This window comes from Babylonia areolata, chromosome 14, assembly GCF_041734735.1.
Source record: "Babylonia areolata isolate BAREFJ2019XMU chromosome 14, ASM4173473v1, whole genome shotgun sequence".
Taxonomy (NCBI): Eukaryota; Metazoa; Mollusca; class Gastropoda; order Neogastropoda; family Buccinidae; genus Babylonia; species Babylonia areolata.
Window position 1 is genome coordinate 25,652,876 of NC_134889.1, and position 12,500 is coordinate 25,665,375.

The following is a 12,500-nucleotide window of genomic DNA, read 5'->3' on the forward strand; positions in this document are numbered from 1 at the left end:
TGGGGCGGGGTGGTGGTGGTGGTGGTGAAGGAGAAGGGAGGAGAAAGTGGGGGCTGAGGATGGGACGGGGAGGTGGTGGTGGTGGTGGTGGTGGTGAAGGAAAAGGGAGGAGAAAGTAAGGCTGAGGATGGGGCGGGGTGGTGGTGGTGGTGAAGGAGAAGGGAGGAGAAAGTGGGGGCTGAGGATGGGGCGGGGTGGTGGTGGTGGTGGTGGTGAAGGAGAAGGGAGGAGAAAGTGGGGGCTGAGGATGGGGCGGGGTGGTGGTGGTGGTGGTGGTGGTGAAGGAGAAGGGAGGAGAAAGTGGGGGCTGAGGATGGGGCGGGGTGGTGGTGGTGGTGGTGAAGGAGAAGGGAGGAGAAAGTGGGGGCTGAGGATGGGGCGGGGTGGTGGTGGTGGTGGTGAAGGAGAAGGGAGGAGAAATTGAGGGCTGAGGATGGGGCAGGGTGGTGGTGGTGGTGGTGAAGGAGAAGGGAGGAGAAAGTGGGGGCTGAGGATGGGGCGGGGTGGTGGTGGTGGTGGTGGTGGTGGTGAAGGAGAAGGGAGGAGAAAGTGAGGGCTGAGGATGGGGCAGGGTGGTGGTGGTGGTGGTGAAGGAGAAGGGAGGAGAAAGTGGGGGCTGAGGATGGGGCGGGGTGGTGGTGGTGGTGGTGGTGGTGAAGGAGAAGGGAGGAGAAAGTGAGGGCTGAGGATGGGGCAGGGTGGTGGTGGTGGTGGTGATGGTGAAGGAGAAGGGAGGAGAAAGTGGGGCTGAGGATGGGGCGGGGTGGTGGTGATGGTGGTGGTGGTGAAGGAGAAGGGAGGAGAAAGTAAGGCTGAGGATGGGGCAGGGTGGTGGTGGTGGTGGTGAAGGAGAAGGGAGGAGAAAGTGGGGGCTGAGGATGGGGCAGGGTGGTGGTGGTGGTGGTGGTGAAGGAGAATGGAGGAGAAAGTAAGGCTGAGGATGGGGCGGGGTGGTGGTGATGGTGGTGGTGGTGGTGAAGGAGAAGTGAGGAGAAAGTAAGGCTGAGGATGGGGCGGGGTGGTTGTGATGGTGGTGGTGAAGGAGAAGGGAGGAGAAAGTAAGGCTGAGGATGGGGCAGGGTGGTGGTGGTGGTGGTGGTGGTGAAGGAGAAGGGAGGAGAAAGTAAGGCTGAGGATGGGACAGGGTGGTGGTGGTGGTGGTGGTGGTGAAGGAGAAGGGAGGAGAAAGTGGGGCTGAGGATTGGGCGGGGTGGTGGTGGTGGTGAAGGAGAAGGGAGGAGAAAGTGGGGCTGAGGATGGGGCGGGGTGGTGGTGGTGGTGGTGGTGAAGGAGAGAAGGGAGGAGAAAGTGGGGGCTGAGGATGGGACGGGGTGGTGGTGGTGGATGTGGGGTGGGAGGTGGGGGTGGGTGCAGACTGATGGGTTAGGGGTGGGGAAGAGAGAGTGGGCGACAGGGGTGGTGGGCTTGGTGGGGCGGGGGGGGGGGGGGGGTAAGGAGGGGGGGGGGGGGGGGGGGGGGGGGGAGGGGAGGGGTTGACAAGGTGCTGCTAATGCTCCTGTCACGCGAGGGACACGATAACAGCAATTCCCTGCAACCAGGGTTTTTTTTGTTGTTGTTGTTGTTGTTGTTTCGTTGTTTCGGTAACGGCCTGAACGAAAGAAAGAAAGAAAGAAAAGAACGGCCTGTTCCGTTTGAAAGGCGCACACCCACACACAACACGCGCGGGCGCGGTCGCGCTCGCTCACACACACACACACACACATGCACACACACACACACACACACACACACACACACACACACACATATATATATATAGACACACACACACACGTATACAACACACACACACACACACACACACACACACACCTCTTATCAGTCAGGACTGACGTGTCATGAACTTTTTTTTTTTTTTTGCAGGATTATCGCTGTCACCAGCTTGGGTCGCGATGTCCTCTGCTGCTGTGGGAATTTAAAAATCAAAAACAAACAAACAAATAAACAAAAAAACAACACCAACCCCTTCCCCCCCTCCCCCCCCCCGCCCCGCCCCCCCAAAAAAAAAAATCAAGCAAGCAAACAAACAAACAAAAAATAAATAAATAAAATAAAAAAAACCCTCCATTACCACTTCTTCCATGCTCGAACGCAGCAAGGCCAAACGTTCACACATGGCGGGTTTTACGAGCATTATAATTACGGTCATTTGGCATCCCACCGTTCAGACAGCTGTATTTTCTGTCTTCGGAAATGGGCACACACGCCTGGCGCGCCATGTTTCACCATCGCACTTTTTGCCAGCAGACTGTCAAGTACGTTCGTTTACCCAACTTCGCCTTGTATTGAGCACCAGTTGTACGTATATATATATATGATAGTCAGTCGGTTCAGACAGCTGTATTCTGTCTTCGGAAATGGGCACACACGCCTGGCGCGCCATGTTTCACCTTCGCACGTTTTGCCAACAGTACAAGTACGTTCGTTTACCCAACTTCGCCTTGTATTGAGCACCAGTTGTACGTATATGATAGTCAGTCGTGTCCGACTATGACCATCAGAGCAGCAGAGGAGGCAACTGCTGTTCCGATTAGTTGGGCTAGAATTTGATTATAGTGGAGAGTGTCTTGCCTGAAGTACACCCCCACTCTCTCGGGCAAGAGGGTTTTAGGTTGTACGTATAGTACTGTGAAACACCCATTAAGAGACGGGCGCAATAGCCGAGTGGTTTGAATTTCAATCTGAGGGTCCCGGGTTCGAATCTCGGTAACAGCGCCTGGTGGGGGGGTAAAGGGTGGAGATTTTTCCGATCTCCCAGGTCAACATATGTTACGAACATACAATAATTATGGATTGCTCTGATAGCGAGATGTCTGTATTGCAGTAGACGATAGAGAGAACAAGAACGTCTGTCTGTGTGTGTCTGTGTGTGTCTGTGTCTGTGTGTTTGTGTGCGTGCACGCGTGCGCGTGTGTGTCTGTGTCTGTGTAATGCGATAATACTGGAGTTTTGACAGTCATGGGCGTGAAAGTTCACATACAGTTTTCAGTAGCTCAAGGAGGCGTCACTGCGTTCGGACAAACCCATAAACGCTACACTACATCAGCCAAGCAGATGCCTGACGAGCAGCGTAACCCAACGCACTGGAAAACCATGGAACTACTGTCACTGGAATATCAACGAGAGCGCTGTCACTGGCCTTGAATTTTTTTTTTTTTTTTTTTAATAAAAAAAAGAGATAAATACATTTAAAAAAAAAAGAACTACTGCTACTAATAATAATATGTATAAGGCGCAAAAACATGATGAAGTCAACTATAAGCGTACAAAATAAAATAAAATAAAATAAAATAACATAAAATAAAATAAATAAATAAATATATGAATAAATAACTAAATAAATAAATAAACAGATAATAATAATATGATTTTAAAAATAATAATAATATAATAATATTAATAATAATAATAATAATAATCATCCACATACATCACATACATGAACAGTAAACTGGCGGGCCTTCAGTTTGAAACTTAAACACTGGTCTTTTGTTATTTGACACCCAACGTGTGTGTGCGCGTGGGTGTGGGCGTGGGTGTGGGTGTGGGCGCGCGCGTACACGCATGAATCACACTGAGGTTGGAGGTTGAGGGTGAGGGTGAGGGGTGGAGGGGTGGGGGGTGGGGGGGTTGTGTTGGAGCGGATTGAAGTCTCAGTGACAGTATCCTTTTAGCCTTTTCAGTCTCACGTTTCACACAAAGGTTAACAGACATGGGGGGAGAGTGGGGGGGGGGGGGCGGGAGAGGGGGGAGGGGCAACGTTTGAACTGTGTGTTTGAAGTTCTCGGGTCGTTTGACATGACAAGATGAAACACAAAAAAATCTGGATGGTGTTATATATATATATATATAACATTTTGGACACCTCAGAAGTTTCCCTTGTTACTAATGTTGCGAGATCAACCCCAAAGACTACACCCAAACTCTTCTCAAACCCTCTCTCTCTGTCTCTCTCTCTCACTCTGTTTGTCTGTGCTGTGCTGTTCTCTCTCTCTCTCTCTCTCTCTCTGTGTGTGTGTGTGTGTGTGTGTGTGTGTGTGTGTGTGTGTTGCTGTTGTTGTTGTTGTTGTTGTTGTGCGGGTGCACATACATGTATCTTAGGACAAGGACCGACCTTTATTTCGAAATGAATAGATAAATAAATAAATAAATAAATGCTTTAAGCGCTCTGATATAAGAAAAAAAAATTCCCTCTATGATTGTCAAATTCACATACTGTCACAGACACACGAACACACAGACACAGCCACAGACACACACACACACACACACACACACACAAAGGCACGAAAATACACACACGCACGCGCGCGCACACACACACACACACACACACACACACACACACACGCACGCACGCACGCACACACACGCATGTGCACACACACAATAAAAAACAAACAAACCAATAACCACAATCACCACCACATTATAATCACGAAAGTAGCCCAAGTATGGTGGAACTACTGCCTTCAGTAAAACACGATACTGAACGGGTCTACACGTCGATCGATCGTTTGTTTGTCTGTTACAGGAGTTAGCCTGACCAGGACTGCAACCCCCAATCCCCTACCCCCTACACCCCCCACTTCCTCCTTTCCCAACCCCCAACGTCCTTCTCCTCCCCCACCCCACCCCCTCCACTCACCCTCCTCCCATCGTTGGCGTCGCCAAAACACCACCGTTAATCCAGCACGGACACAGGAGTTTGTTGGTTTTCCATTCAATAATTCCCTTGTCCCCAAACCCACCCCTCATCTTCCTAGCTCTCAACCACCCCCCCGCCCCCCTCCTCCCACACCCACACACACACACTCTCTCCCTTTGTCTCAGGATCAACCCCTTGATCCATCATAAACGAAACTCAAGAGAGGGAAAGCTGCAAGCAAAATCAAAGACAGGAAAAACAAAACAAAACAAAAAACAACCAGGAGAAAGATGGAGAGAACACTTGGCGGACACTGTAGCTTCCAGGACTGAACCAGAAACAAAGGTTGACTGTGGAGTCAAGCAGAAGCACACACAAGCTGACCAGAACTGCAGTTTCTCAACGTGGTATACGCTCCAGTAACAAACAACAACAACAACAAAACAGTAACTAAATATACCCCACCTCCCAACACTCCCCCACACACACCTCCACTCCAGCCCCCCACCCCCACCCCACACACCACCACCCCTCCACCTCCGACACACCTCCACCCACACACCACCACCCCTCCACCTCCGACACACCTCCACTCCAGCACCCCCACCCTCACCCTCCACACACATCTCACCCTCCACACACATACCGCACACATCCCCCACACGTCCACCACCCAGCACCACCACCACCAGCCACCACCACCACACCACCACCATGGCCCTGCCCGGAACGGACCTGCCCACCTCCATCCTCTTCTGCCGCCTGTGCCAGTCGCTCTTCCGGCAGCCGCGCACCCTCCCCTGCCTGCACAGCTTCTGCCTCGACTGCCTGCAGCAGCTGGCCCCCACCACCACCACCACTACTACCCGTGCCTCCCCCCAAGAGGGGAACGGCGGCGGCGGCCCCGCCCTAGCCCTCTCCTGCCCCCTCTGCGGCCAGCAGGCCCCCCTGCCCCCTGGAGGCGTGGCGGGGCTGACGGCCAACCCGTTCCTCACCAGGATGTGTCAGGAGTACGTCGGGGAGGTGCAGAAGACCCTCGTGTCCGGGAGGTCGCTGTCTCCAGGAGCAGCGGGCAGGGAGGGAGGAGGAGGAGGAGGCGGAGGGTCCCCAGTGTCCGTCCTCGCCGGGAGGGCCCCGGCCGGCGGCGGTGGACTGCAGTACTCCGCCCCCTCCCTCCTCTACCACCAGCCCCAGCCCCAGCAACACCTGCCCTCCTCCCCCACGGCTAGGGGTTCTCCAGGAGGAGGAGGAGGAGCAGGGGTGCAGGCCTACAGCAGGGAGAGAGCCCTGTCCCCCCCGCACAGCCCTCTGTCCGACACCTCCTCCTCCCCCTTACGCAGCCACAGACGGAGCTCCCTGGGCGTGGGCTACGGGGCTCAACGGACGGCGTCCCCTTCCTTCTCCGTCTCCTCCACCCCGGGCTACATGTCTCCCGGAGGGCTGTCCTCCTCCTCCTCCCCCCAGCACCACCCCCACTTCCACCACTGGTCCTCCTCCTCGTCCGAGGCGGTCAGCCAGACGGCCAGACGGCTGTCATCCGAGACTCTCCCCTCGCGGGGGGTGGGGGTGCAGAGGCGGCTGAGCTCCACCCCGCCCCAGGTGGTGCGGACCTGGGAGTGCCTGCACCGCAAGCTGAACCGCCTGCAGTCCGCCTCCCTGCAGGTGACCTACAGCCTGGAGACGGTCCACATGGCCGAGGCCAACTGGCACCAGCGGAAGCAGGACCTGCGCAGGGACGTCCAGCGCCGCTCGGCCCAGCTCCAGTTCTTCATCAAGCGCCAGGAGAGGCTGCTGCTGGCCGCCCTGGACGCCCGCAACACCGACGACAGCTTCAACACGGCGGCGGAGAGGGCGCGCGGCGAGCTGCGGACCAACCTCAAGTCCCTGATGCACGAGACGGACGTGCTGAGGAGCGTCCTGGACCTGGCCACGGACGAGGAGATCATGTTCCTGAGCAACCTCCTGCTCAGCAGCAAGGTCTCGCAGACGCCCGTCACCATGGAAACCCCCGAGCTGCGGCTCGTCGTGCCCGGGGAGGCGACGCTGGAGGACATGGTGGGGAGGGACTTCGGCTGCCTGACCTCCACCCTGCTGAGCCACTCCATCTTCACGCCCGAAGACATTGTCCAGGAGCTACCCGAAGACCCCGAGGAGGACGACGCCTTTTCTGCGGACACACCCACCGTCAACATGTCCTCCGCCACGTCTTCAATCATCTCCGACAACTTCGACAATGGTTTCGAGCACGTCGCCTACATCGACGACGATGATGGTGATGAAGAAGAAGAAGACGACGAGGTGGTGGTTGAGGAAACCCTCGAACTCATCGACGGAAAGATGACGGTGGTGTCCAAACGAAGCGTCCCCTCTTCCAAGAAGCAGGGCAGATCCCAGCAAGACTCCAAGGACCAGAGCACCAGAGGCAGAGCCACGGACATCAGACGCACAGCCAACAGTTCTTCACTGCACACCTCCAAGGAGGACCTGTCCCAGTCGACAAAGAAACTTGATAAAACCGCCCAGGAACAACCCAGGAAGAAAGAGGACCAGGCTGACGAGGAGACCCACCCCGCCAACGGCTCCGGCTCGCAGAACAGCATGGAGAAGTTCCAGAACCTGCGTGAGTCCCTGAAGCAGAAGCGACGCGAGCTGCTGCTCAACACCAGCGTGTTCCCCCCGGAGGGCCCCCCGGGCATGGCCCACCTGCTGCGGGGGGAGAAGCGCGTGCAGTCCCTGGACAGGACGGCCTCCATGCGGGACGAGCCCAGGCGCTCCCTGTCCTCGCTGACCGCCAGGCAGCACCCGCACGAACCCCGCATCGCGGCGCCCGTCATCCACACCCCGCCCCACACCACCGAGCGAAAGGACTTCGTGAAGCACAGCCCCACCAAACCCACAGTCACTGCTGCTGCTGCTGCTAGCGGTGACTTCAGCACGCCCGTCACCGCTCCTCTCATGTCCACCTCGCTCATCTCCCCACCCTCCTCGGGGGACAAAACGTCGCGCCCGGTTCGCCGAGCCATCAGCGCCGCCTCGGACCGCGCCTCCAAGATGGAATACCTGAGGGAGACCTGGCGCAAGCGGAAGGAGCTGCTGATACAGAACGAAGCCTACATTCCTCCGGACAAGCCCGAGGAGGGGAAGACGGTGCCCCCCAGCACAAGCCCCAAAGACAACGGAGGAGGTCCGGACCAAGAAGGCGAAGGCGTCACCTCCCCGACAGGACCCAAATCCAAGATCAAGCACAGCATCCGCAGCCGGATCTCGCACCTCAAACAAGCGCTGAAGAAGAACGGGAAAGCCGAGGACAGCTCGCAACAGTCCAAGACTGGAGACAAGAGCAGCAGCGGCAGCAACAGCAGCGAGAGCATCATACTCGGCCCCACACTGGCTCCAGACAAGCCCCTCACGCCGGCGCAGATGGCAGCCCAGGCCGCCGCCGAGAAGAACGTGCTCAAGACGATCGAGAGCATCCTGCTGAAGAACGCTCCAGCCACGGAGGCTTCGGCGGACTCTTCGCCCAAAACTCTCCCCCATTCCCAGCACGGTCACTCCGACCCCTCGCCCCCATCGGGCGCCAAACCTTCCATGCTGGTCAAGCCGTGTCCTCGTGACCCCCCTGCCACTGCCGTGTCCCCCTCCTCCACCACCTCCTCCACCACCCTCACCACCACCACCGCCGCCACTCTGCCGTTGGAAACGCTGGAAGAGGACGAGGGGAAAGCAGCAGACCCGGCAACCCGCAGAGCCGGGCTTCGGGTGACCTCCCCTGTCCGCGGGGAAGGCAACAAGGAGGCTCTGCAGCAGATCAGGGCCAACATCCGACAGAAGAAGGAACGCTGGCGGAGCATGTCGCTCACCTGATTCCCCCCAAGAGTCCTGGGGATCGTCAGGGAACATCGCACTGCTTCCTCTACAGTTTTCAACGTGCAGTGAGGAAGAAGAAGAAGGATGAAAAATCTTATGATTAAAAAAAAATTTTTTTATGGACACTTTTTCGCTTTCTAATGTTCTCTGCTTGGGACAGTTTGCCGCCGTTTGTGTTGTAGTATAAAGCTGCGAACGTGTGCTGCTTGTGTTCAATGCTATGGACGATTACCTCCCCCTACCCCACCCCACACTCCTCCCCCACACTCTTTTTCTCAGTGGGACATTGCAACTCTACTTGTTGGTGATCTTGCTACATCACAGGCCCCTGTGCTTATTTTCATGTGGATCATAACATCACTTCTTTTTTTTTTTTTTTAATATATAATTTCACTGGTAGATGCGACATAAGTTCATATAATCATTAATATAATTTGGAGGCATTTTGTTTACCATAAAGTGGATTTTACTATTAATGGTTTTAGACATACTTCTTTGTTTATCATAAAAAAATATTTCCTTTATATCTTTAAATATATATATATATATATATATATATATATATATATATCTTTTCATTTATTATTCATGAAATATCACTGATGTCTTTTTTATATCTCTTTTTGGTATTTTGCTTGAAATTATGTTTGTTACAATTCCCCTATTCTGTACAGTGTTGGCAAACCATTTCTGCCTTGTTTTCTTGAACAAAAAATGATATTTTCCAAGTTCACTGTTCTACATTGCTGGATTATGCATCCTAGCTTTGGCTTTCTTTGTAAAGTTTCAACATTGCTTTGTTATGAATAAGTTTGATTTCTGAAGAAAAAAAAAAAGAAAAAAAAAGATTGTTATCTGATATTATCATTTCAACTTTTGTTTGCAAAAGTGCCATTTGCTGAGCTGTTTTATTTTCATCATCAAGAAAACAATTGATTTGAAATTTGCCATGGGTTCTGGTTGTGATGAAAAGGAAAAGAAAAAACCTTTTTGCAGAGATAAAAACAAACAGGGTTGTTGGTTGTTTTTTCTGTTTGAAATGAACCTTAGTATGGCTGCACAAGCATGCCATACTGAATAATAATTTGAAAACTGTCGTGTGCTCTTTCTTTGTATTTTCATTGAAGCCTTATTTTTGCACCTTATCAAAATGATTGCTCTGCATGTAAAAAGCTATACTAATTTTTGCGGAAGCATGTGTTTTTGGTGGTTGGTTTTTTTTTTTTTCTTTTTTGCTTTCCACTACAAACTGACACATTTAACATCTGCAAAGCATTGTGAATTCATCATACATGCTGCTTCATAAACGCTGATCATGTTGTCTGTTTTGGGAAAAAAACAACAACCAAACTTATATATATATATATTTCTAATTATGTGTCCAGATGTACTTTACTCTACATTTTTTTTTTCTTTCTTCAAATCCTGGCTGTTGTTCTGGGTATTTCACATTCCTGTTCAAGCACAGCTGATCAGGTTATAGTCAATATCTCATAATTACATGTGCTTTTAAAGGTATAATATCATATCTGAACGCAAGACCGCCCTGGCAGTCGCATGTGTAAAATGTAGACTGCGCTGTAAAACAGCAATGTGTTGACAGCTTGCTTCTGGAGTGACCAGCCGCTAGCTATGCTTTTGACTACACGATATTAGGTTTGATACTCTGAAAGTCTCTCTGAAAGTGTTTGATATCAACCCGGACTCCTGGGAGGAATCTGCAGTAGACCGTGACAAAAATGGCGCGCTGCTGTGCACAAAGGCGCCAAGTTGTGCGAGGCCAACAGGACTGCTGCAGCTGTTCAGAAGAGGCAGGCCAGAAAGTCATGGGCAAACAAGCTCCCTGACAATGGTATGCCTGTCATTGTCTGCCCCAACTGTCAGTGAACATTTCGGGTAATGTTCAACTTTAGAATACTAAACTCAGGGGGGCTGTTTAGACGAAAAACAAAGGGTGTCTTAGGCTCACCTCGATGCGCTAAGTTGAATGGAACCCTCAGCTAAGCTGTACGACCACTACTTTCCCATGAAACTGCGACAATTTTATACACAGTAAGCTCAGCCGATCACAGCCAGAGCAACCACCTGCAAGCCATTTTGACTGCTGATCACGCGGGTGGTCGCGTCATCAATCTCTGTGTGGGTAGTCTTCAGCTTACTGTGTATAAAATTGTCGCAGTTTTTCGTCTAAACAGCCCCCCTGAGTTTAGTATTCTAAAGTTGAACATTACCAACATTTCGTGCGCAGATTGGACTATTCAGCCATCTGCGCATTCACAGATAGATTCATGAGCATATATATATATATATCTACACACACAAGGTTGTTCCTGACTGATATTTATGACTGTATAAATTGCTCTGTGTTTGTGTGAAAATCAGCCATTTAATAAGCAAACAAGTTCATAGCTAATTTTTTTTTACAACTACGCAACTTTAGCTTTGCATGTCTAAAAAGAGACGTTTCAACAAAAGAAGCTGTACATGGGCAATATTTATGACCATATACAATTAGCTTTTCACATTGTAACAGAGACATTTCAACAACAAAAAATTCTTCATAGCTACTGTTTATGACTTTGTAACATCAGCTTTCAACATGTAAAAAAATAAAATAATAATAATAATAATAATAAGATAATAAAAGAATCATATAAATCATTCCTGGCTCATATTCATGACCACATTAGCTTCACAGATATTCAGTTAAAAAAAAAAAAAAAAAAAAAAAAAAAGCATTGCATCAAAGTCGTTCATGGCTCAGTCATTCCTCAAATACTCTTTCAACATGTAAAAAATATATCTATGTATATATATATTATATATAATCAGAGCAAGAGACGCAAGCTCAAATGGTATGGCCATGTCACGAGATCATCAGGGCTTGCCAAGACATCATTCCTGCAGGGCACAGTGCAAGGGGGGAGAAGGAGAGGCAGACAGAGGAAGAGATGGGAGGACAACATCCCAGAATGGACGGGCTTGAGGTTGAGCGATAGAGTCATTGGAGGATGCTGGTTGCCAGATCACCTGTGGCACCCCAACGGTCCACAAGACCACGGGATAGGTGAAGGTGAATCAAGAGCCATACTATGAAATGTGTGGCATGTTCTTGAGCAACTCTTGTCTTCATGAGAAAAGTAGTCAATTAATGTAACCGCCTTTTCTTTTTGTCTGCATGTTTGTGTGTGTGTGTGTGTGTGTGCATGTTCACATGTGTGCATACATGCATGTTTGCTTGTTTGTGTGTGTGTGTGTGTGTGTGTGTGTGTGTGTGTGTGTGTGTGTGTGTGTGTGTGCACCTCTGTGTCTGTGTGTACCTCTCTGTGTGTGTGCACCTCTGTGTGTGTGTGTGTGTGTGTGTGTGCGTGCCGTGCATCCATGTGTGTGTGTGTGTGTGTGTGTGTGTGTATCGGTGGGTAAAGGAAGTGGGTAAGAGATTTGACAAGAAGCTGGGCACTTTACATGTGTGTGTGTGTGTGTGTGTATGCACCCGTGTGTGTGTGTGGGTGTGTGAGAGAGAGAGAGACAGAGAGAGAGAGAGAGAGAGAGAGAGAGTTTTATGTGTGAAACACACGCCCTACACTGCCCTCTGCCTGACCCAACACTGCTCTTTCCCAGCTAGTTCTGTTCCTGTCAACACCTTTTGTCACACACACACACACACAGAGTCAGACAGACAGACAGCTCTTTTTAAATTAAACCCCGCCCCCCCAAAAAAAAAACAACAACAGACAAACCCTTGTTTTAACCCCCCCCCCCTCCCCTCACCCCCATGATAATCTATGGTCTATACTGCACTTCATAACACACACACACATGCACACACACACACACACACACACACACACACACAAAAGAAAGAAAAAGGAAACCACAATAATATATGGTCTTTGGTGGACAAAGACAACCATCTGCTTCCTTTTTTTTTTTCTTCTTCTAACCTATCAGTCAACATGAGCCA

At 51.0% G+C, this 12,500-nt stretch overlaps 2 protein-coding genes across 2 annotated transcripts in view; one reads left to right on the forward strand and one right to left on the reverse strand.

The window, feature by feature from the left end:
- LOC143289657 (zinc finger CCCH-type with G patch domain-containing protein-like) overlaps positions 1-12,500 on the reverse strand; it is a 153,198-nt gene that overhangs the window by 113,023 nt on the left and 27,675 nt on the right. The window lies entirely within an intron of this gene.
- LOC143289942 (uncharacterized) lies at positions 5,349-8,940 on the forward strand. The gene has a single exon (XM_076599203.1). The coding sequence runs from the start codon at positions 5,384-5,386 to the stop codon at positions 8,531-8,533; it is 3,150 nt and encodes a 1,049-aa protein (XP_076455318.1). The 5' UTR covers positions 5,349-5,383; the 3' UTR covers positions 8,534-8,940.